This window comes from Bos mutus, chromosome 4 (assembly GCF_027580195.1).
Source record: "Bos mutus isolate GX-2022 chromosome 4, NWIPB_WYAK_1.1, whole genome shotgun sequence".
NCBI classification, from domain to species: Eukaryota; Metazoa; Chordata; class Mammalia; order Artiodactyla; family Bovidae; genus Bos; species Bos mutus.
The window spans coordinates 37,253,399-37,280,125 of record NC_091620.1 but is presented as its reverse complement, the minus strand read 5'-3'; the positions used below and the strand labels follow the sequence as shown (position 1 = coordinate 37,280,125).

Sequence of the window (26,727 nt, the reverse complement as noted above, 5' to 3'; positions counted from 1 at the left end):
AAATCAAAACTACAATGAGATATCACCTCACACCAGTCAAAATGGCCATCATCAAAAAGTCTACAAATAATAAATCCTGGAGATGATGGAGAAAAGGGAATGCTCTTGCAGTGTTGGTGGGAATGTAAATTGATACAGCCACTATGGAAGATGGTATGGAGATTCCTTTTAAAAGTAGGAATAAAACCACCATATGACCCAGAAATCCCACTTCTAGGCATATACTCTGAGGAAACCAAAATTGAAAGAGACACATGTGTATCCCACTGTTCACTGCAGCATTATTTACAATAGCTAGAACATGGAAGCAACCTAGATGTCCATCAACAGATGAATGGATAAAGAAGTTGTACATATACAGAATGGAATATGACTCAGCCATAAAAAGGAATGCATTTGAGTCCGTTCTAATAAGGTAGATGAACCTAGAACCTAGATACAGAGTGAAGTGAGTCAGAAAGAGAAAGATAAATATCATATTTTAATGCATATATACAGAATCTAGAAATATGGTATTGAAGAATTTATTTACAGGGCAACAATGGAGAAACAGATATAGAGAATAGATTTATGGACATGGGGAGATGGGAGGAGAGGGTGAGATGTATGGAAAGAGTAACATGGAAACTTACATTACCATATGTAAACTAGATAGCCAATGGGAACTTGATGTATGTCTCAGGAAACTCAAACAGGAGCTCTGTATCAACCTAGAGGGGTGGGATGGGGAGGGAAACAGGAGGGAGGTTCAAAAGGGGAGGGATATATGTATCAGATCAGATCAGATCAGTCGTTCAGTCGTGTCCGACTCTTTGTGACCCCCATGAATCGCAGCACGCCAGGCCTCCCTGTCCACCACCAACTCCCGGAGTTCACTCAGACTCATGTCTATCGAGTCAGTGATGCCATCCAGCCATCTCATCCTCTGTTGTCCCCTTCTCTTCCTGCCCCCAATCCCTCCCAGCATCAGAGTCTTTTCCAATGAGTCAACTCTTCGCATGAGGTAGCCAAAGTACTGGAGTTTCAGCTTGAGCATCATTCCTTCCAAAGAAATCCAGGGCTGATCTCCTTCAGAATGCACTGGTTGGATCTCCTTGCAGTCCAAGGGACTCTCAAGAGCCTTCTCCAACACCACAGTTCAAAAGCATCAATTCTTCAGCACTCAGCCTTCTTCACAGTCCAACTCTCACATCCATACATGACCACAGGAAAAACCATAGCCTTGACTAGACGAACCTTTACTGGCAAAGTAATGTCTCTGCTTTTCAATATGCTATCTAGGTTGGTCATAACTTTCCTTCCAAGGAGTAAGCGTCTTTTAATTTCATGGCTGCAGTCACCATCTGTAGTGATTTTGGAGCCCAAAACAATAAAGTCTGACACTGTTTCCACTGTTTCCCCATCTATTTTCCATGAAGTGATGGGACCGGATGCCATGATCTTCGTTTTCTGAATGTTGAGCTTTAAGCCAACTTTTTCACTCTCCTCTTTCACTTTCATCAAGAGGCTTTGTAGTTCCTCTTCACTTTCTGCCATAAGGGTGGTATCATCTGCATATCTGAGGTTATTGATATTTCTCCTGGCAATCTTGATTCCAGCTTGTGTTTCTTCCAGTCCAGCGTTTCTCATGATGTACTCTGCATATAAGTTAAATAAACAGGGTGACAATATACAGCCTTGATGAACTCCTTTTCCTATTTGGAACCAGTCTGTTGTTCCATGTCCAGTTCTAACTGTTGTTTCCTGACCTGCATACAAATTTCTTAAGAGGCAGATCAGGTGGTCTGGTATTCCCATCTGTTGAAGAATTTTCCACAGTTTATTGTGATCCACACAGTCAAAGGCTTTGGCATAGTCAATAAAGCAGAAATAGATGTTTTCTGGAACTGTCTTGCTTTTTCGATGATCCAGCGGATGTTGGCAATTTGATCTCTGGTTCCTCTGCCTTTTCTAAAACCAGCTTGAACATCAGGAAATTCACTGTTCACATATTGCTGAAGCCTGGCTTGGAGAATTTTGAGCACTACTTTACCTATGGCTGACTCATGTTGAGGTTTAACAGCAAACAACAAAATTCTGTAAAGAAATTATCCTTCAATGATAAATAAATAATGAAAAATTTAAAAAATACAATGAGATATCAGCTCACATACTCAGAATGCCATTATCAAAAGTCTACAGACTATAATTGCTGGAGATGATGTGGAGCAAAGGGACCCCTCCTACAGTTGGTGGGAATGTAAATTGGTACAGCCATTATGGAGAACACTATGGAGGTTCCTCAAAAAATTAAAAATAGAACTACCACCTGTTCCAGCAATTCCACTCCTGGGCATATACACAGGGAAAACCATAATTTGTAAAGATACATGTATCCCAATGTTCAGTTCAGCACTATTTACAATAGCCAAGACATGGAAACAGTGTAAATGTCCATCAACAGATGAATGTATAAAGACGTGGTACTATATACAGTGGAATATTACTCAGTCTTAAAAAAAAAAAAGTGAAATAAAGGCAATATGTTGCAACATGGCTGGACCTAAGGACTATCATACTAAGTGAAATAAGTCAGAGAAAGACAAATACCATATGATATCACTCATAGGTGGAATCTCATTTTTTAAAAATAATACAAATAAATGTTTACAGAACAGAAACAGTTACAGGCATTGAAAGCGAACTTATGGTTACCAAAGCAGAAACGGGCCCTAGCAGTAAAGCATCTGCCTGCAGTGCAGGACACTCTGATTCAATCCCTGGGTCAGGAAGAGCCCCTGGAGAAGGAAATGGCAACCCAGTATTCCCAAGCAACTCCAGTATTCTTGCTTGGGAAATCCTATGGACAGTGGAGCCTGGTAGGCTACATACAGTCCATGGAGTCTCAAAAGAATTGGACATGACTTAGCATCTAAACAACAACAAACCAACAAGGACCTATTGTATAGCACACAGAACTCTACTCAATATTCTATGAGAAAAGAATTGGAAATAGAATTAATATATATTAATTAATATACATGTTAATTAATATATTAATATACATATATAACTGAATCACTTTGCTATACATCTGAAATACAACATTGTAAATCAACTCTAATCCAAGAAAATAAAAAAATTTTTTAAAAATCAACCCCCAATTCACACTACTTCAATTCTACTATCTGTCTCTTAAACTAACCCCCTAATGTCCATCCCTGGGCTTTCCATTGTTGAGTCTTTAAGCTTAACACAGTGAGCCACCCTTTCTTCTCTTGCCTCCTTCCAATTCAGCCTTAAAACAACAATGAACACCAAACAATGTTCACTGCTTAATTTTTCCTAACATTGCTGCTGCTGCTGCTAAGTCACTTCAGTCATGTCTGACTCTGTGTGATCCCACAGACAGCAGCCCACCAGGCTCCACCGTCCCTGGAATTCTCCAGGCAAGAACACTGGAGTGGGTTGCCATTTCCTTCTCCAATGCGTGAAAGTGAAGTCGCTCAGTCCTGTCCGACTCTTAGCGACCCCATGGACTGCAGCCTACCAGGCTCCTCCATCCATGGGATTTTCCAGGCAAGAGTACTGGAGTGGGGTGCCATTGTTCCTAACATTCCTCTTGCATTAAAAGTATTTTTATAGCACCTGCTTCTACTTATTTACAAATGTTAAGATCTCCTAATGGCTTTCTAGGTATCCCATGAAATCTCAATAAATATCAAATAAATATCAAAATATACCTAAGTCTAGATATAGGTATGCTTTTTAAACATGAGACATATTGTAAACCGTATAAACTTCCTCTCTTATTGGGAGCTAGCTGCAAAGCCCTCTTCCTGAGTTGTTAAAATTCACTCTAGTACACCTTAATCACCTAAAACAGCTTAAGCCAGAGTGTAGCTGATAAAGAATATGAGAGAAGATTCCTTTCCCCCACTTCTGACCTCAGAAAGTTTCAAGGTCTAGAGCAAAGTTACAGGTAACTTACTAACTGGAATGAGTAGTAAAGTGATGCATAAGTACTGCGTACATTGTTCATGTGATCATTGTTGGGGCTGGGAGAGGGGTGAGGGGGGCAGAGTGCTGGTAGGAGTTGGGAGGGAGAGGGAACAAGGGAAAGAGAAAAGAATTACGATAAAACTGGTCAGAGAAAATAGAGTAGAAAGATAATTTTGCAAAGATCAGTCTTGGGATTTCTCTGGTGATATAGTGGTTAAGACTTCACCCTTCCACTTCAGAGACCACAGGTTTGATGCCTCATTAGGGATGCCTTGTAAGGCTGGAGGAAGCACAAGCTGGAATCAAGATGGCTGGGAAAAATATCATAACCTCAGATATGCAGATGACATCACCCTTATGGCAGAAAGTGAAGAACTAAAGAGCTTCTTAAGGAAAGTGAAAGAGGAGAGTGAAAAAGTTGGCTTAAAGCTCAACATTCAGAAAACGAAGATCATGGCATCCGGTCCCATCACTTCATGGCAAATAAATGGGGAAACAGTGGAAACAGTGGCTGACTTTATTTTTCTGGGCTCCAAGATCACTGCAGATGGTGACTGCAGCCATGAAATTAAAAGACGCTTGCTCCTTGGAAGGAGAGTTATGATCAACCTAGACAGCATATTAAAAAGCAGAGACATTACTTTGTCAACAAAGGTCTGTCTAGTCAAGGCTATGGTTTTTCCAGTGGTCATGTATGGATGTGAGAGTTGGACCATAAAGAAAGGTGAGTGCCAAAGAATTGATGCTTTTGAGCTATGGTGTTGGAGAAGACTCTTGAGAGTCCCTTGGGCTACAAGGAGATCCAACCAGTCCATCCTAAAGGAGATCAGTCCAGGGTGTTCATTGGTAGGACTGATGTTGAAGCTGAAACTCCAATACTTTGGCCACCTGATGCGAAGAACTGACTCATTGGAAAAGACCCTGATGCTGGGAAAGATTGAGGGCAGGAGGAGAAGGGGACGACAGAGGATGAGATGGTTGGATGGCATCATCGACTCAATGGACATGGGTTTGGGTGGATTCCGGGTGTTTGATGGACAGGGAGGCCTGGTGTGCTGCACAGTTCATGGGGTCACAAAGAGTCAGACATGACTGAGCGACTGAACTGAACTGAACTGAACTAGAGAACTAAGATACCCTATGTTGCCCAGAATAACCAAATAAATAAAACAAAATATCGTTGTTGTTTTTTTTTTTTAAAGAATGGTCTCTGTTTGGCACATTTTTATGAACCAACAAGACAGCTGCTTAGGGACCAATCAGAGGCGGTCTAAGAGTAATGACATAATGCCCCGAGCGGAGTTTCTCTCACCGAGGTTTGGCCACTGACTTTAATCTAACCATTTCACTTTTTTGAATAAAACAAGGGACTTGGGTCAGTTAGGCCTGATGATCTCTTTTCTCTAAAACATCTATACTGTCTGCTCACGTGTATCCATACCTGCTGGTGGTGTCATAACAGCTGGGACCTTGTATTCCCAGGGCAAAGAAATTTATTGTATCCCTTCTCATACTTTCAGATTCTACATTAAGATGTGCTAAAAATAAGGATCCACTGTGTCTTGTGGAGCATTGCTCCTACCTCTTATTCCCAGTGGTCATTGAGACGAGGGATGTAGGTGGGGAAGAGGTGGCAAGCCAAGACAGAATATGTATTATACTACAGTGGGTTGCAAGCTCCAAGCAAAAAACACTGTCTCTACCAAGTGCTATGTTCACCTCTGATGTTCCAAAGCAGTAAGTACTTTGTGGAAGATCATGGTGATTCATTTTTCTAAATCATCCTATTGTTTGCTAACCACCTGTCTATGAGTTCTGACATAACTGAATTATGTGTAAAAGTTAAAGGAGATATTTAAGAGTAAACTCTACTTGATTCTATACCCATAACACACAAATGTAAACAAAATGGATGTTTTGTAAAAATTTCAAATTACTATCTAGGGAGAGATTTCTCTTTTTCAGCCCTACCAAGGCCTACCAAGACCTACCAATTATTTCTGCAATAAAATATGCCTTTATCAAGAGATGATGCTAAAGGGATTGCCCTGGCAGGCCAGTGGTTAAGACTTCACCTTCCAATGCAGGAGATGCAAGTCTGATCCCTGGTTGCGAAGCTAAGATCTCACATGCTTCATGGCTAAAAAACCAAAACATAAAACAGAAGCAACATTGTAACAAACTCAATAGACTTTAAAAATGGTCCACATAAAAAACATCTTTAAATAAAAAGAGAGATGATACTAAGAATCATTACCTCCCACAGGTAATATTTAGTGCCATGGTTCAACTCTGTGATTTTTGTGCATGATTAAATATCTATACCTTGGCATCCAACATCCTTAGGTCAAATTCCAGCTTTACCACTTACTGTCCACACGAACTTGTGCCACCTCTTCTGTCACCTACTTAATGAAGTGGGGACAGTAACAACCTCACAGAGATACTGCAAGGATCAAACAATGTCTATAAATTTCCTGGCACCAAGGAAGCACTCACTAATTGGTAGGTTAGTAGTAGTGACGTAACTTTTGAAATGACTGACTGGCTCTTTTCTGGATGAAAAGTGTTATCAAACATTTTCTTGACTATTCAATAAACTTACAAGCTTTCCACTGAAGCACACACACACACAAAAAAGTGAACACCAAACTAAATTCCCTCCTTTCTTCTCCTATGCATTTATGATTGAGTGTGTATGTGTGTGGGGTGGGGGTAGGGTGGGTCAACACTTTAATCTTCATTATCTCATTTTATTTAAAAAAACATTCATACAACTTAAGAGGCACTGTGATACAGTGCATTTGAATCACTGTAGCATGTAGCATGTGTAGTGTGTGTGTGCTCAGACGTGTCCAACTCTTTGCAACCCTTTACACTGTAGCCAGCCCGGCTCCTCTGTCCATGGGATTCTCCAGGCAAGAACACTGGAGTGGGTTGACATGCCCTCCTCCAGAGGATCTTTGCAACCCATGGATCGAACCCTTGTCTCCTGTGTCTCCTGCAAGGCAGGGGGAAAATTTACTGCTGAGCCATCGGGAAAGCCCAGAATCACTGTAAAGCTTCTTATAAATTCTCAATATTCAGGCCCTACCACGGTAAAGTGAATCAGAATTTCTAGGGATTGGTTCTGTGTATCAGTAGATTTTTCCCCAGTTGCCCAAGGTGATTCTAAAAGGCAGCCACAGTTGAGAACTGGTGTAGGAAAAAACAGTGAACCCTTAAAAAGAATATCTGGGTCCAAACCTCCTTTCTAAGCACAGCAATATGACTATAAATAAGACCTATAACCTCTTTGACCATATTTTCACTTCCATAAAATGGGAATGACGACTTGGACCTACTTCTCAGAGTTGTGGGTTTCAAATCAAAGTATTAATTTCAGAGAGTTCCTCTGCAGTTTGTTCTTAAAAATCTGCTTTGAACTTCACGTGAGGGAGTCAGCCACTTTTAAGGCTATAAATGAAGCGTGATCATTTCTTATCCAGGTTACTTGTCCCAGCATCTGAGAGAAGAACAGAGAAGGAGGAAGCATATACCCACCCAACTAGGAGCTCCCTAGGATCAGTTCAGAGAACCTTGACTGTTCTTGTCACAATCAGCCTACACTTCCATCTCTTACACAAATACGATTTCCTGACTTCCACTTCTCATCTTAGTATACGTGAAATGATGTGATTAAAATGAATGAGAAATATATCGTAAAAAAGAAACATAAAACATAACTCTTAACTACTAAATATTTAAGTAGCACATATTTTGTCTACTTTATCAAAACCTTAAATTAGTTGATTTCAGGCACTATGTCTGGTTAATTTTGATTCAGCCCTCCTCCTGACTGTATTATTTAACCTACAAATCACAGTTGAAGGATTGGTCTGGTAATGTGAAATATAGAAAACAGGAATTTAACTGACATTAATTACCATCAATATCTTCTGGTCTCCTTTTCACTAATCTAGGTATACTAACTGAATCAGGCATTGGAAGCATAGATCTCTGTCAATTAGCTTAATAAATAGCACTGAGGCCCATGAAAGAAAATAAGTTACGCATTTTGTTCAGCTTGGAACAAACAGGAGATTTTTTTTAGGTCATATCTTAATGAGAACAGTTTCTTTATGTTATTATCTCCTATTTTCCCTTCTTTGTCACTAAATACAGTACTGTGATCTTTAGTGTTAATTTTAACTGGTTTGAATATTCAATATATAAGTGATAAATATCTATTCTTGTGGCATAAGCTATCCTTCACTTTTAATACTACACCTCACCTTCTTTTAGGAGTCACTATTTAAAGTTCTTTTGATACAGCAAAACCCCTTTTAGAAGATTCTAGAATTTTTTATGCTAAGAGAAATGAAACATCTCTGCCAGCTAGTCTCGTTACAGAGAAGTTATATTTGAAAAACCAGGTGCTCATCAAGAGATAACTGGTTATTTATTGTGGTGATCATGTCACAATGTGTACAAATATTGAATCCTTATGTTATACCCTGAAAGTAATGTTAAATGTCAATTATAGATCAATATTTTTAAAAAAAAAACAGATTAAAATTAGGAGGTTTAGATTAAAATACACACACTACTATATATAAAATAGATAACCAACAAGGACTTGCTGTATAGCACAGGGAACTATATTCAATATCTTGTAATAACGTGTAATGGAGGAGAATGTAAAAAAAAAAGTGTGTATACACACACACACACACACATATATAAATGTGTGTATATACTCTTCTCTATAGAGAAGAGTGCAGATCCCCTGGTAGCAATATGGTATGTTAAAAATACAATTTTAAAATGCAAAAGTAATTTGCAAAACTCTGTACAATATGGATCTACTTAGCTTATATAAAGATTTTCTATGCTTATACATGAAGAGAAAATTTCTGGAGGAAGATATAAGAAATTACTGATGATGATTATTTCTGAGGAGTTAAATGATGGGGTACTTTATGTTTCACTCTATACTTTCCTGTGCTGAAATTATTTGTCATAAGCATGCATGACTTTTATAATTTGTTCAATAAAAATTTTTAAAAGACTTGTAGGCTTCCATTATATAACTTTCCTCAATAATACGCATATAAGAATTGTGTTCATGGAATTCAGATTTCTTTTGAGCATAAGCCACCTGTTTTGCTTGCTTAGTTCTGCAATAAACCTTTATCTAGTCCCCCAAGAAAGAATTTCTCTGCAGGAGTTACTCAGATGCTTCACTCTCTGCCTGAACTAGTTGCTTAATTTCTATATGATGAATCATGGTAGAAAGAGAGAAAACAATTCCAGTTGATATATTTTAGTACTTGTAGAAAGCTGATATAAAATAGAACTACACTGCCCAACAAAGAACCCCTGTTTGGGGAAGGAAATAACCACAATAATCATTCTTCTGCAGCATATTGATCAACTATGTATTCAGATTTCTAAGATGATCTTGATCTCTAGAAATTGCAAAATATTTATCTATTGTCTTGAACAATTTAGTTGAGAGGAGGAGTATTTTAAGTAAACGTGATGGTCCATAATTTTTTCATATATTAAAACCGAAAACATAGAGTTAACATATTTTTAGATTTGTTGTTATTTAGTTGCTAAATTATAGCCAACTCTTTTCTAATCCTATGGACTGTAGCCCACCAGGTTCCTCAGTCCCCGCGATTTCCCAGGCAATACTAGACTGAGTTGCCATTTCCTTCTCCGGGGAATCTTCCTGATCCAGGGATCAAACCTGCATCTCCTGCATTGGCAGGCAGATTCTTTACAACTGAGCCACCTGGAAAGCCCATTTTTAGATTATTAGAGGTTAAATCATCAGGTACCCCTATAATGATTAAGAGGTATGTGTATGTGTTTTCAATAATTAGATTGCCTCATTTTCAGTTTTATTCTAAATCCCTTTCAGTGAGTTAAAGTCACTTGGTCATGTCTGACTCTTTCGACCCCATGGACTATATAGTCCATGGAATTTTCCAGGCCGGAATACTGGAGTGGATAGCCATTCCCTTCTCCAGGGGTTCTTCCCAACCCAGGGATCGAACCCAGGTCTCCTGCACTGCAGGCAGATTCTTTACCATCTGAGCCACCAGGGACACCCCTAAATCCCTTAGTCTCTAGAAATACATACATAGTTTTGTTTTAGGGTTCCCTGGTGGTTCAGTCCACAAAGAAGCCACATGCAATGCAGGAGACCTCCTGCAATGCAGGGTTTGATCCCTGGGTTGGGAAGAACCCTTGGAGAAGGAAATGGCAACCCACTCCAGTATTCTTGCCTGAGAAGTCCCATGGACAGAGAAGCCTGGTAGGCTACAGTCCATGAGGTCACAAGAGTTGGACATGACTTACTAACTAAAACCACCACCACCACCAAATGTTTACAAATGGAAAACGTTTTCTAAAAAGAAACTTTAGTTACTGAACTAAGTATTAACCTTTTGTCAGGAACAAAGTATGACTGTCTTAGATTTGAGCCATAATGTTATTCATTGTTCCCAGAAACCTTTTGACTGTTACTACAAACACCTTTTATATTAGCAACATTAGAAATACACTATGAAATGCACCTAAGAATGTGTAAAAACTCCCTCTGTTAAAGAAAGACTTGAAGCAGAGAAAATTAATACAGCAGTGATCTACTTTTCAGATCCTTGAACACCATCTGCTAATGAGTACTGAGAAAATTTCAAATGGGGGGTTCTTATATCATAGCCAAATTTCCACAAAATATCTTATTTTCCCAAATTCTGACCTGGGGCATTTCATCCCACAATCATCACTTCTGCCTCCCATTCAACCAGCATCTTGTCAAATCTGGCTGCAAGATTAAGTTTCCTGATTCAGAATTCAATATCGGAACCCTAAGGATATAAGATCCAAGCTGGAACATTCTGTTTTAAAAAAAAATGGATAAAATTGTTTCAACCCAGAGACCACAGTTTGCCCTGACCATCACGATGAATCATCAGGGCTGACACAGAGTGAAATGAGCCTGATGTTCTTGGCTTTATTCGCGCACACTAAGCAGCATTTTACATTTGTCCCAACTCTCAACCTTTTCTCCAAAAGGTTGAAAGAGCCTTGTTTTCAAGTGTTATTTAAGGCTTATAGAATTAACTGGGTCTGTCTGAAGCAAGTTTGCCCTGCCATAGCCTAATAGTAGGTGCCTGGCTTCATTCTCGTCCATGCTGCTCTTCAATTTTGGAGGAATATAACTGGAGATCTAAGAAATATCTACCTTTCTTGACACATATCTTCAATATCCATTAGGGCTTCTGGTACCCATGCCTCTGCATTGGTGCAATATTTGCCTCTCACTCTTAACAATGAAGTCTTTCATTAAAAAGTAATAATAATCTGTGTACAAATTCTGCAATGAAAACAAAGTTTTCTCTAAAGATGCAGTTTGTTCTTTTAAAGACAAGTCTACTTGTTCTTCTGATCAAGGCTAAAAGCACCATTAATAGATATTTCATTTTTTTAAGTATATATGTTTAAGTTTTTAGGTGTTAGAAATAATGTTTTCTTCTTAAAATAGCTTCTGATTAATCATGAAAAGTCAAAGTTGTAAAATATGCAGAGTTCACATCATATAAATCACCAGAAACTGTTGTATACTGTTAATAAGGTTGCTATTTCACAGCATCCAGGCAGTCATAAAAAAAATCTTGTAAAAAGCTCCAGAAAAAAGTGTTTCTTAATTTTAAAATTCTTTTTCCAGAACTGTGAAGCTAATTCTTTTCCTTTCGGTTTTGTTTTTAAATTTTACAGGTCTTGTTCTAAAATACTGCTTTACTATGTATTTACATGATCTTCTATTGCAACATGAAATGAAGGAAGCTCATGAAATACCTCACCAAAAAATTAAATACAGAAGCAAGTGTGTTGGTGAGTTTTCTGCTAGCATTCTGCTTTGTTTTGCTTCAGGTCTTGTCTCTCTTTCCAGTGCCCTTTGCTGCCTGGACAGCCCACAAGGATTCACTTTTCACTTATTACTCATCTGACTGACTCTGGGTTACAGTGGAAAAGAGAAGAAAAGCTGATGGAAAAATGACACTGAAGGAAGAGAGCAAAATAACAGAGCAATGCATTTAAGTAACTATGTCCTTTTCATTCAAGATGTCCAGACATTGATTTGCATCTCTGACCTTTAGGAGGTAGGAGCTGGAAATTGTAGGAGTATCTCTTCCCACTGGAATAATCCACCCCTTGCAGGTGTACTGAAATCAGGTGAAATTTAGAATATTCTGTTGATTCTCAGTTTTCTTTCTTATTCTCTAGTTTAAAAAAATGCTGCCAAGGGAATAAGGTTACAGTTCATCTAGAATCAGTACCAAGTATCAACAGCTAACCTCTCTCTTTGGAAGAAAGAGTCCTTCGTATCATGGGGGTTTTAAAGCTAGCGATAAGACAAAAAGCTATTTTCCAAAACCAGCCATCTTGAAAAAGAAAGTGCTTTTAAAATTTTAGACAGTTGTCTTTAATATAAGTAATCAGAAATGTTTTCAATCATTTTTCTACTACTTACATATAATGGTTTTATATTTAAAAGAAGTGAAAACCTTGAAATAACAATAATATGGCCATTTAAAGATGTGCTAAAGAAAATAATACAAGCATAGGGTAAACCAGGAAAGAATTTATCAAATAATAGTCAATTTCCACCGTAATCGGCTCACATTGTATAACTAGGAAGAACAAGAAAATAATAGCTAGAAAGGAAAATGAATCTTACCAAAATGTAATGACAATTTCTCACAACCTCTTCTATAAATTTGATTACAATTTTGGACCAGCTCAAGATATGATGGATCAACATAATAAATGACATGTGATCCCAGAACCAAGCTTCACTTAGTAATTTACTTTATTAGAAACACACGTCACTTACCAAAAAAAAAAAAAAAAAACCAGGAAGGAAGGGAAAAAAGAAGAATATAAAAGCAAGCTTGAAAATATATTTAGAGCAACTATTATTTCCCAAGTAAAACTTTGGTTACAAAATACAAATTTATTTAAAAGTTTTATAAGCTGGATTTTCTTTCAGTGTTCAAATTCAGATCATTACTCACCTTTTTGCACACTGTTTCTTCAGGTCTGATCCTTTTATATTTGCATTTTATTTCCCAACTTAATTTTCTACTCAATCAAGCATTTAAAAAAGTAACAGTTTATATGAAATCATAATGCAACTGAAAAGTGGAGTTTTTCAATATTTATAAACATGTTAGTTAACCTGTAATTTTAGTAAACAATGAAGGTGAAAAAAGAAAGATGCTTCAAACTGTTGGACTAAATGCAGTTTACATAGCAAAAATGGTCAAGGAAAGAATACCTTTTTCAATGACCTACAGAACAAGTGCTATAGATTTTATATACAGGAAATATATTGTATTCAAATTTTCTTTCATAAGTGTTCATATTTGACATGTCTCAACAACCTCTCTCCTATTCTTGAGATATGAATCCAAAAGCTTTCAATTCTTAAGCACTAAAATAAATAAATAATACCTGAATAGTATATAGAGAAAGTTTCACTAAATCTTCTTAAAAATAGAAAAGAAAATTTAGTTTCAAAACCAGATTTCATGTGTTTCTTGTTCAGTATTATTGTGAACATTATTATATAGTATTATTACTATACTGACAAGTTTTACTTTAAAGGACAAAATCGGCTTTGCGATTTAAACTACTGCTCAAGCAACACAGTGAACTTCAATTTTAAAATATTTTAAATATAATAAAAATTGAGTACATCTGATAAAATATATAAAGCTAACATCAACTTTAGTCTAAGTGGAATACTGCATGAAGCATTTAAGGCTAGTTAGAAATACACAGTACAAATTCAGTTTTGTTGAGCTCCCCACTTATAAAAAGCATCCAGCACGACTCTGTATTCAGAAAGAACAATCCTTAATTAATTTTCATTTTTTCTAATAGACTATTTTCCTGGAGGAGGAAATGGCAACCCACTTCAGCATTCTTGCCGGGAGAACCCCATGGACAGAGGAGCCTGGCGAGCTACAGTCCACGGGGTTGCAAAGAGTTGACACGACTGAAGCAACTTAGTGACAAACTATTACCTATAACAGTACTCTGAAAAAGTATTATTAATTAAATCCAAATGATAATAATTACATATCTTCAAAATATGTAAATTTGTTTAAGTGAATATATCAGTTTCCCAAAAAATAGGCATTCATACCTACAAAAAATGACTTTTTAAATGTATATGAGGGTTATGCTTGGCACCCATAAGACAGGGTTAGGTTAGCCTCAAAGTTTAATTTTTACAGAAGGGGCAATGGAAAGCAGTCTCCATGGACTAAGAACAATCTGCAAGCATGTTATTTACAGGGTCCTCTCTCCCTAGGCCACCTCCATTTCACATCAGCTTGAGTATGTTCTAGGTAAGCATACTGTTCTTTAAGCATCATTAACATACTTCTGGGAACAAGGGAGGGTATAAACAAACCCACTACAAAATTGTTTTGATACTATAATATCAAAATATTTGTGTGTCTGGAAACTTCATAAGAAAAAAACACACACTGAAATACCATTAAGCCAAAAGCATCTAGTTAGCCACACTCACTCCCCTTCTAAGCTCTTAGCACACTCACTGGCCGTGGTCTCAGACAACTGCATTCACTTTCTAACGTGCCACTTCCAAACACTTTAAATTGTCCAAATCTACCATGGGGGGAAAAAAGACCCATTTTACTGGTAAGGAAAACTACAAAAGCTTTTGATACGCTGTTAAATATGGCTTTCCCACTCTTCGCGTACTTTTTCCATGTCCACTGGGAGTGCACACAGGAGCCCCTTCATCCTGCTGTCTCTGCTTCCCAGCAAACTCTTAGATCTGCCTGATACATATTTTTATCAAATTCGCCTCATCTGTTGTTTCTTTTTTTTTTTCTTTTTAATTTTATTTTATTTTTAAACTTTACATAATTGCATTAGTTTTGCCAAATATCAAAATGAATCCGCCACAGGTATACATGTGTTCCCCATCCTGAACCCTCCTCCCTCCTCCCTCCCCATACCATCCCTCTGGGTGTCCCAGTGCACTAGCCCCAAGCATCCAGTATCGTGTATCGAACCTGGACTGGCTATTAACAACAAATTTAATAGCCTCAGTCCTGTAATATTTGCAGAAGTCAACACAGCCAAGCCTGGACTTTCAGGCCTACACATCAAGATGGCAAGCTAGCCAAGGGTCCTCTGGGGACAGTGGTGCCAGAAGTGGGTTGGACACCATGACCCGTCTGCATGAGATGAGGAAAAAAAAGAAAGAAAAAAAACCAAGAGGTGTGTAATACTGATAAACTAATCTGTCACTCAGAAGCTCAGGTCTGCAAAAAAGATGCAGTAAACACTGAATGGCCATGAGAGGTAGGAATGTGTCTTCATTTTTAAATGGTATTCAAACTCATGGTTCAGAACCTGCTTAACTGTTTAGTCTGAATTGATTTGAAAATCGTCTAAAGGTAAAATCCATCCTGTGCTTCCAAGGTTTAGTAAGCTTGCTAGAGATAACTATCAAAAATCCCGCTTGATTTCCCCAAAACTTTATGAATGAACCAAGTTTCTTGATCTCGAGATACTAGGCAGAGAGTCTGTTCATAAGTACTACACTGCTTAATTGCTGGCTTGGGAAGGTAAGGCCCTGGGGGGAAGGCACGTAGGAACAATATCTCTTCCAGGTAGCCCTTGGCACTCCCCAGAGCTGGATCTTGACCAGCAACACAGAGAAGTCTCCTTGTCCCCTCCAGTGGAAGCATCTAGATATGTGATCCCAGAGATGAATGAAAAAACCTGAAGAACTGTTTCATGGAATCTTTCTGAAAGGAAAATATCATTGAAAACGAGTGATCTGCTTTTCCAACTCAAAGCCATGTAGGAACAGAACTCAGACCAGAAGGAAAAATAAAAGGACAAAAATAATTATTATTTCAGTATGTATTTGAGAAGGAACACTCACAAACATTTGTATCATCAACTGAAACTGATTCACACCTGGTGAGTAGGGAAAAGATGAAATTGAAATCAAAAGCAGAAAAATAAACCATCTCTTTCTGATTATGAGTCACTGAAAAGCAAGGAAAATTGTTTTCACATTCTTGTCCTTATTGTTAGAAGTAGTGGTTTGAGTCAGTATTATTATCTGTGCTATAACAATTAAAAGGAAATAATTTCAAATCTGGATATCATCTTTCTTTTTATAGCTATAGATATGAGTTCGATTAGGTTTTCTGATTTTTGTGATATGCATATGGGACAGGATGCTATCTTTCTTTTCTTTTGAATATTACTGTTTCAGTTTCCAAAAAATAGTGTTTCAGTTTCTGAACTAAAAATGTACAAACCATTTTTAGTACAGAAAATTTTACAACCTTCAGAATAATTGCTTTTATAATTTACTAATTGGACATAAGTATCTGAGTTTTTATAAAATAATTTATGAGAAATGAAATCCTCAGAAAAAAATTGCCTACTTTGATGCAACTGTTTAGTAGGTATCCATAACAAATAATTAACATATATAGTTTCTGGACACACGTAAAAGCCTTTAAAAATCATTTGAAGTACACACAAAATCCAGAGTGCTGTAGTAATAACAACCAATATGAAATCCTGACAAATTAGAAGTTTAAGTCTGATATCTGTAAAGTATATGCCATTTCCTATTTTTCAGTATGTTCTTGAACCTTTTAAAAATATACACATCAACAATTAATTCCAATAAACAATATCAAATAACAAATTAGAAGTATCTCTTCTGTTTGTTTTAACCAAGCTTTCTTTTCCCAACTAAGGGAAATATATACAAAAGGAAATGTTTCATATTGGGTACTGAAACACAGTAATTTTGCACAGTATTAAGATCATACTATGATCTACAGAAGTGAGAACATGCTTGCCAACCAACAAGTTTTATTTAGCAGGACAAGACAGTTATCAGAGCTTAAGTTTTATTTCTACGTGAAATGGTTATCTATTTTAACAAGTATGTATTTATTTCCACATGGCACCATCACTTTAGGTATATTTCACATACCTGCTTGCTCATCAGTGAACACTGAAATGGGTATTAACAGTATATAAAATCAGTCTTTACATATTTTTTTCTGACAAATATATGCCCAGAGACTTCACTCTATTTATGTCTGTATAACAAAAACCACCTGGAAAGTTTTTAAAAATACTGTTCTGTTCAAGTAGTTATCTACCGCTTTTAAAATAGTGTGAACCTGTGGAAACATGGTATTATATATCTGACATTTTCCTTGTAAAATGCATTATGAAGCATGCTGGTATTAATAAACCATGTGCCTTCAGACCTCTAAAGTGCTTTGCTATAATTCTGTTGAAAACACAGTAAGATGGTATATTTCCTTCCATGCTATTAACATACAGCAAACAAATTTTAGGTCATCACCTCACCAGCCTGTCTTGATTGGAAAGTGTGCAAAAATATGAAAAGGAAAAAAGAAAAAAACTTTTAGGAGTTCATAAATATTCGTAACCATATTCTGATTTATGAGTTAACAGCTCGTAAGTAAGCAGAGATGAAACTCGGAAAAATTTTAGTCAAAAATACGTTACAAAAAAACCCAGAAAGCAACCACATATATTCCCTTTTTCCTCACCCCACCCCCATCACAGTCAGAAAAATCACCCTTCTTTTGCAGCAGGGCACTCTCATCCCTCTCGTCCCTTCCGTTATTGGAAGGCAAATGAAAATACAACGACCCTTTCCTCTTCTGATTTACCTCAGGACGCAAACATTTACACACAAACAGAAACTACCGATTTCACAGAAAGCACCAAAACAGAAAAGAGCAAGACTCACTGACCCATTTGGAAGACAAAGACGACAGAACGGGAAAGCTCTAAAAATCAGCTTGTGAGGCCTCTGAGAGATATTCTTCTGGCATTTCATCACAGCAGCCCCAGACCAGTTCACCTCCCTGGATACAGGGAGGAGGCACTAAATAGAGCTGTTTATTAAAGCTGTTGTGTGGATTGCATTAGGAGGCGCGGGCAGACCACCTGGACCTTTCAGACTGTGGCAGTGTTTAATTTGCAGCTTGCCCCTCTGCAGCGGCCAAGACCACTACATACATCTCCCAGGCTCGATCACACACTATCTGGGTTGGGAGTAAAGGCACGTGCATTTATGTATTTATATTTTCCATACAGCAAGGGAGAGAGAGCAAGAAAGAGCGACAGAAGACAGTCCAAATCAAGATATTTAACAGAAAATTGTTAACTACTACCGAGAAAACATACTACTTTATTCTCTTCTCACACTTTCTTTCAGAGATTATTATCTCTCAACAGAAAATAAATTCTAAAATATATATATTTTTAAACAGGCCAAAGGATAAATTCAATTTGTTCTCTGCTTTTTTTTTTTTTTTTTTGGTGGTTGTATTAGTTTGGGTTTGTAAGCATCACATTGAAGTTTGAAGCTGAGCTCTCCTGGCTAGATTTTAATGGGTGCCTTTTCCCTTTCGCACTTTCAGCGCTACGCTAGCAGGTAGCTGAAGATACAGATAGAAAGATGGTACTGTAAATATGAATTATGTGAATCATATGGTGAGATCCTTGTGGAAAAAAGGGGAGTTGAGAAATGGCTGACTCCATACCTGACCAATTACAGCTTGCATGGTCCCCGTGTCCTGCTGGGCTGAGAGATCGCAATCCATCATATGTTGTCTTTGAAAAGGAGAATGGGGGTTTCTGGCATGCATCTGTCAATCAACTTCTGTACTCACAACCATCACCAAAAGCAAGGGGGGTGGGGGGAGTCAAGCTGCTCCACCAAATAGGATGAAACTGTCATGTGACCTCCGGCAGACACACACACACATTCACTACCTCCATAGAGCGTAAGAATTTTCTGTAGATATGAAATGACATTGACAAATATCCAATACCAAGTAAATAAAGTGAGACAAACAGCTATTCACCAAACACAAAACATTGGCTGTAATCTTCTACTAAAGGTTTAACAAACCTAAGAGGATTTTTTTAATGCTCTGGAAACCTATGTTTTAAAACAAAAACAAAATTAACTATTTCATGTGCTAATTGAGACTTTGATATCTGTGCTACCATATGATTTTTTTTCAATAATTCCTTACCCTATATCTCTTAACTTATCCCTAATGATTTTATCTTCAGATGCTCAAAGCAGTCTTTTGATACTATTCAGTAATCTCTACAGTTTTATATAATGTCACCTTTATGGAAAAGGGTGGGTTGTTAACCATCGAATAACACAGATACCTTGCTATTTGTTGACTGAAAATGCATATACACTATCACCAGTGTAAACTGTGATGACCAGGCCTATAAAATATTCAAAGTGTGTATAAAGTAGCTGTTCATCCTTAAAAGGTTAGGAAATTATTTACTTGCAAGTCATCTAAACTGGTAAAACATACAAGTAGTGACAAATATTTTAAGTAGTGACAAAAAATTAAATGAAAACTTATTTTCATTTAATTTAAGCTATTTGATTCCACACACCCTAGGATAAGATTATTGATGTGTTATGAGTCAGCTGTTGTAAGAGCGACCTAGAAGTTATTTAACCCTTTCAGGATTAAGATCAGAACCTGATTTTCAAGACAATCTGACAGATACTGCAAAATTGCTCTTTGAATATCCAAAAGCATAAATAGTATCCATTGATTTGGTGGCTTTGTGGAGTTAACATTTGCATTTGGCTACTTTTTAAACTTAAGTTCATTAGTTGGTGTATTCTAACTTTTCAAAAAATTTTACAGAAATACTTTGTATTATTAAAATGGGTATATTTTTTCAAGGTTCAAATCTAACGTTAAGTTTGAAAGGTAGAGGAGTATTGAGAATTGCTTAACAACAGAATACATATTATTATGTATATTATAACATTGTATTGTATCATTGCTTGAAAATTAAATAAAATGAACTTCAAGTAAGAAAAGAGAAAAAAAAAAACAACTTGCGACATATTTAAAGAAAGCTTTAGGAGGGAAGAACTAAGGATTGAAATCTCATGGACTTCTAATTAAGAGTTGCCCCACAATATAAAGATTTACACACACACACACCCTTAAATGTGCATCCCCAAAGGAAAAAGAAATTGCACCAGCTGGGTAGCCCTCCTAGGAACTGATGACAAGGAAGGTCCTCCTAGACAAGATTAAAATGCACAGACCGCCCCTGACACCCTTCTCTGCCCGCGGAGACCCGGACACACCCGGGTATTTGTGCAGCCACCCCAGATCAGACGCCGCTCGCGCGCGGGTCGCCACCTCCGCCTGCGCAGGGGAGGCGGGGACAGCGCCCCCCACCCCCGCGCCCGGAAATCAGGGCCGGGGGCGCCGTGAGACCCGCGAGGGCTGCGCCAAACTTGCCCAAAACCTGCGGGCTCGCAGAAGCCAGGTGGGGTGCGGCCGCTCCTGGCGTCGCCTTCATGGGACAGGAGAACAGAGACACACCGACAGGCAAACAGGGAGCGCGGCGGGACCTGGAAAGTTGCAGAGAACCGTCTGAGCCAAGTGGGGGATGGGCTGCCGCCCCCACCTCTGCAGCGCAGCCGGTGTCCTCTCGTTGCCACCTCCTGAAGGCTCAACCTTCCCCTAGGATGGAAACTTCCTGGACAGTTTGGCTGGATTTGGGGTGGGGGACAGGCTACTGAGGCCAAAGACTCCCTTTGAAGCTCCAGGTTGTCGTAGAGACAATTGTTTGCTTAACGCTCCGGACCTTCTGACCTGTGTTAATTACCGTAATTACTCTCCACCGCGGAGGGAGCTCTGAGCCAGGCAGACACTTGACGTTGTGTTCACTAGGGCCTCAACAACTTAGTGAGGCAGGGACAGTCATTCCCATTTTACAGATGAGCACAAAAAGACATAGCTCCTCAAGATTAACAGCGACATGATTTAAACCTGCGCCAAATCCAAAGATGGAGCTTTTCATATGAAACCAGAGGGTGGGGTTACCTTCAAAATGAAGGTTACCATATGTACAGTACAGACTCATTCAACAAATATTTATGGAACCTGTGCTATCTGCCACGTGCTGTGTTTAGTGCTGGCGATATGGCAAAACGTAGTTCCTCAGGGGTCTTACATTCTAGTGTTAGTACAGAAACTTGTCAGATAATCACAGGAATTTTAAATTATTCTGAGAGTGATGGAAGAAAGCAAAACCGTACTAGCAAAACCTGTATCAAAAACATTGACCGAGTCGTGGGTGTATAGGTTGAGCAAAGGGGAATTAAGCAATTAACTTGAAATAAAGTAAATTGAAAAAAATTTCAGGGAAAGGGAGAAAGGGCATGATGGAGTAAACATTCTCTGCAGAAGAAATGTGCAAAAGGTGTTGGAGGATTGTGGCTTATTGGAGGAGCTTTAAGCAGACTTTCTACCTTGATTGGATCGCAGACTGGAAAGGAAAGGAAAACTGGAAGCAAAGAACAGAAGCACTTAGGGTCTCTTAGGTATGGAAGATTCTTTACCCGAGCCAGGAGCACTGTGAAGGCACTGAGACTATTTTAGCAACGTCTCACACTTTAATTTTGAAAGATGTCTCTGGCAATAGTGTGGAAAGTTAGGGCTGGGGCTGGGATAATAAAAGTGGATTTGGTGAGACTAGTTAGATGTAGGGCCGCGGTGTTGGTGTTGCAGGGAACTACATGATTTCAAGATGAGAGGTAAAATTCACAGAACTTGATGACTGACTGATGGTGGAAATTGAAGGAACAAGAGATGTCTTTCTGGATGGCACAAAATGTACAGTGGGTGGTGCCATTTGCTGAGCTAGGGAATCAGAAGGAAAAGCAGGTTGGAGAAGGATGGTAAGGATTATACTTCTAGTTTTAAGGGTTTTTTTGTTTTTGTTTTTTTTTCTGGCTTTGCCATGAAGCATGTAGGTCTTAGTTCTCGGAGTAGGGGTTGAACCTGTGCCCCCTGCGTTGGGAGCATGGAGTCCTAACCATTTGACCACAAGGGAAGGTCCCTGAATCATAATTTTAGTTTGAGATTTATTTTCACTGCAATCTTCAGGTTAAGAATGATTATCCCCTTTTTCTGATGAAAAGTCTAGGGATTTGAGAGATGACACTACTTGACCATGGTCAGGCAGCAGAAGGGAAGGTTCATCTGGGGGAAATCCAGGTTCTTGACATCTGCATTAGACTGCTTTGGAATGAGTTGGTGGGTCTGGGTTGCCCAGCAGATTAAAATTTTCCTACCAGGAAACCAAGGTAAAATTGATAACTAGAACTGTTCTTAAGAGTTCCCACAATGACAAGTCTCCAGATGACATGAAAGGCATCTTTGGTGTAAAAGATTGGTTGAGATGCTAGACCTTGATCAAATGAAAACTGGAGGATGGAGCTTCAGGCCTAGCATGGCAAGGAAAGAAGAATGTAAAAATAAAAAAGCCAGTTTTGAGTTATTCAATTAAAATCTTCTGTTAATGTTTAGTCACCAAGTCCTGTCGAACTCTTTTTCAACCCCATGGACTATAGTTGGCCAGGCTCCTCTGTACATGGGATATCCCAGGGAAAAATACTGGAGTGTGTTTTCATTTCCTTCTCCAAGGACCCTCCTAACCCAGGAATCAAACCTGTGTCCCCTGCATTGCAGGCAGATTCTTTGCCACTGAGCCACCTGGGAAGCCCCAACAGCTTCTATTTAGCATCACCAGTAAGATTTACTGTTAGGTCCTTGAAAAGGTCAGTTTTCATTCCAATCCCTAAGAAAGGTAACACCAAGAATGTTCAAACTACTGCACAATTGCACTCATCTAACACACTAACAAAGTAATGCTCAAAATTCTCCAAGCTAGGCTTTAACATTATATGAACCAAGAACTTCCAGATATTCAAGCTGGATTTAGAAAAGGTGGAGGAACCAGAGATCAAATTGTCAACATCCACTGGATCATAGAAAAAGCAAGATAATTCCAGAAAAACATCCACTTCTGCTTCATTGACTACGCTAAAGCCTTTGACTGTGTGGATCACAACAAACTGGAAAATTCTTAAAGAGATGAGAATACCAGACCAGCTTACCTGTCTCCCGAGAAATCTGTATGCAAGTCAAGAAGTAATGGTTAGAACCAGACATGGAACAACAGACTGGTTCTGTTGGAAAAGGAGTACATCAAGGCTATATATTGTCACCCTGCTTATTTAACTTATATGCAGAGTATGAAATGCCAGCCTGGATGAAGCACAAGCTAGAATCAAGACTGCTGGGAGAAATATAAATAACCTCAGATAGGGCTTCCCTCATAGCTCAGTAGGTAAAGAATCTACCTGTAATGCAGGAGATCTGGGTTCGATTCCTGGGTTGGGAAGATCCCCTGGAGAAGTAAATGGCAACCCACTCCAGTATTCTTGCCTGGAGAATCCCATGGACAAGAAGGCCTGGCAGGCTACAGTCCATGGGGTTGCAATAGTCAGACACGACTTAGCGACTAAACCACCACCACCACCACATGCAGGTGACACCACCCTTATGGCAGAAAGCAAAAAGAAACTGGGGAAACTCTTGATGAAAGTGAAAGAGGAGAGTGAAAAGCTGGCTTAAAACTCAACATTCAGAAAACTAAGATCATGGCATCCAGTCCTATCACTTTATGGCAAATAGACGGGGAAACAATGGAAACAGTGACAGACTTTATTTTCTTGGGCTCCAAAATCACTACAAATGGTGACTGCAGCCATGAAATTATAAGACGCTTGCTCCTTGGAAGAAAAGCCATGACCAACCTAAACAACATATTAAAAAGCACAGACATTACTTTGCCAACAAAGGTCCGACTAGTCATAGCTATGGTTTTTCCAGTAGTCATGTATGGATGTGAGGGCTGGACCATAAAGAAGGTTGAGCGCCAAAGAATTGATGCTTTTGAACTGCGGTGTTGGAGAAGACTCTTGAGAGTCCCTTGACTGCAAAGAGATCAAACCAGTCAATCTTACAGGAAATCAGTCCTGAATATTCATTGGAAGGACTAATGCTGAAGCTGAAGCTCCAATACTTTGGCTATCTGATGCAAAGAACTGACTCCTTGGAAAAGATCCTGATGCTGGGAAAGACTGAAGGCAGGAGGAGAAGGGGATGTCAGAGGATAAGATAATTGGATGGCATCACTGACTCGAAGGACATGAGTTTGAACAAGCTCTGGGAATTGGTGATGGACAGGGAAGCCTGGTGTCCTGCAGTCCACGGGGTCACAAAGAGTCAGACATGACTAAGCTACTGAAGTGAACTGAACTGAACTGGGAGGTACTCTGGGTAATATAGAGATTTGAATAATATCTGCTTCTTGACATTCAAAGATTCTTAATTTAGCACGTAACACACATATATATAAATGACTTAAATACAGCACAAATTGCTATTTAAAAAATAAACTAAATGTATAAGGAAGTTTATCTCTGGGGATTGTTTGATTCTATTTGGTGGAAGATTCTTACAGTTTTAGCTACCATAACATAAAGGTTTGGGTCAGAATCTCCTCCAGCCATTACCTCTGACTGGTCTTCAGAAAGTGGCCACTCCTCTGTGTTTTGAGTTTCTCATCTCGTAACTCCTTAAGGTCACTGTAAGAATGTGGGGAGATAATGTCCTGTGAGAGCTTATTGAGTTATATTCTGTTGGTACCCAGCCAATGTTAGTGATTTTCCCATATGGAAGGAATATAGGAAGGCAGGAAAGATGAATTCTTCACCACCATGAAGATGGTGGAAGGATTTTGATTATGATATAAACAGAGGGTATCTTCTATTTGGGGCAAAGGGAAGAGCATGAGAAAAACCATCTGTTCCTGTCAGTGTGGGTGTCAGATGCTTTTAAGGTTAAAACAATGGAAAACAAATGGAGAGGGGCAGAAAGTATTTCAGTTAATTTTTACTCCCAGGTTCACAAACAAATTTAGGAAAGAAAATTCCTGAAGTGGAATGTTCATCATTACCATCACCTCTTCTGCTTTCCCCTCTCCCCACCAAATTTTCATAAAATGATACTTTTCCAATCCTGTAAGACCCCTTCTTGCATCACAGATCATCTAGACATGACAATTTCCCAATAGCCCCAACACCTGATACCATCTGGTATATAAGACAACAACAGGTCACCAAAAATCAGACTCAATCTCCAACTTCTCAGGAAATGAAATAGACATGTCCAAATTTCTTTTTTTTTAATTGAAGTATAGTTGATGTACAATATTATATAACTTTCGGGTGTACAATATAGTGATTCACAATTTTTAAGGTTATAGATAGTTATTATAAAAATTTATAGTTACTATAAAATATTGTTTATATTTCCCAATATGTCCTAAATTTCTTAATGACTAAAATCCTATGGATACTGAGAGATAAATACCATATAGGGAATCAACATAAAATAGAGGTTTTGGTTATCTGTTTTTCAGTAAATCTTCGGCAGTGTTTAAAAGGAGAAGAGATAATATAGCTGAGGTCTGCAAGAATCAAGAGAAGAAAACATTCAAAAAGTCACCAGCAAGAATCCACTCCTGCTCAGTCTATTTCCATTGATGCCATCACAACATGCTGGTTTACTTCAATTCTGTACTACCTTCCTTTTCTCTCTGTTAAGACTTGTTCTTTCTCTGGCTAATTGTTTCTTCATTTGTTACAGTTTTAATTTTGTTTGTTTGTTTGTTTCTCTCCTACTCTTTGCTTTTTATTCTTCCGCTTTCTGGTCTAAATGTTTCTCCACTATTAATAGTTTATTTTTTTCACCAGATCTCCCAACTCTTATTCTTGTTACATGTCCACGTGACTTCAATCTTCTTCCTAGAGTATGAATCATGACAGAGCATCCTCTGGAGTATGCCTCACCATACAGCTGTTTTAGGATTTTCAGGGCTGATGTAGGAACCAGGATAACAGGTAGACAAGAGATAGTACGGTGGAGTTAGATATACATAGTCAAGGCATCTCATGGACCTTCTTTGTAGTCTTTAGTTCACTCTCTTTTGATTCATCTTGTACCTCTTTTTCAAGATTAGGTTTTCCTGAAATTTCATTTGGAACCATCAGTCTTTGAAATGAGCCATTCCCTTCTCTCTTTGCACTTATCCCCCTAATATCACATTTTTGCCTCCACTTTTAAGTTTTGTAGATCATTTCTCTGGAATAGTGTTTTCAATCATTTTCCCTAAGCATTCTCAACATTAGATGAATTTTACTTCCACAGTTCCTTGAGCAGTACAGCGACTCTGTATACCCTGGGATCTTTTGTTGTTATTTTCATATTTCTGAGGAAACTGAAGACGGGAAAAATACCAAAAGCAGAATGAGTATTTTTAAAAGAGAACAGGGGGAAGAGGAAAACCTACACAACAAGACCTAGAGAATATAGGATCCAGAGTGGTTTGGCTTGCTGAGCCAAACACCATCAGTCATGAGGACCTGTGAATTTTTTTTTTTTTTTACAACATAGCTTGGAATCATTATTTTTCCCTGAGAGACAATGACAAGACTTTGCCTTTAAACTGAATAGCTAAGAAGTTCAACACCTTGTTGTCTGGGCAAGAATGGCCCATGAATATACTGATGTACAATCAGAACTTCAGCCTTGTTACCTTTTCTACCAAGTGACCATCCTCGATAAAAACAGAAAAATCCAGGCAAGGGAGCCAAGATCCTTTAGTTTCCATTTTCCCCTTTCATGAAATGCTTTGGTTACAGTTATG

General features: G+C 38.4%; 1 protein-coding gene across 1 annotated transcript in view; it reads right to left on the bottom strand.

Moving 5' to 3' along the window:
• POU6F2 (POU class 6 homeobox 2) overlaps window positions 1-18,749 on the bottom strand; it is a 504,980-nt gene extending 486,231 nt beyond the window's left edge. The window contains exon 1 of the mRNA XM_070368781.1: window positions 18,645-18,749. Within this exon, the coding sequence (XP_070224882.1) occupies window positions 18,645-18,749 (105 nt within the window). The remainder of the gene's footprint in view (window positions 1-18,644) is intronic.
• Window positions 18,750-26,727: the final 7,978 nt, after the last annotated feature.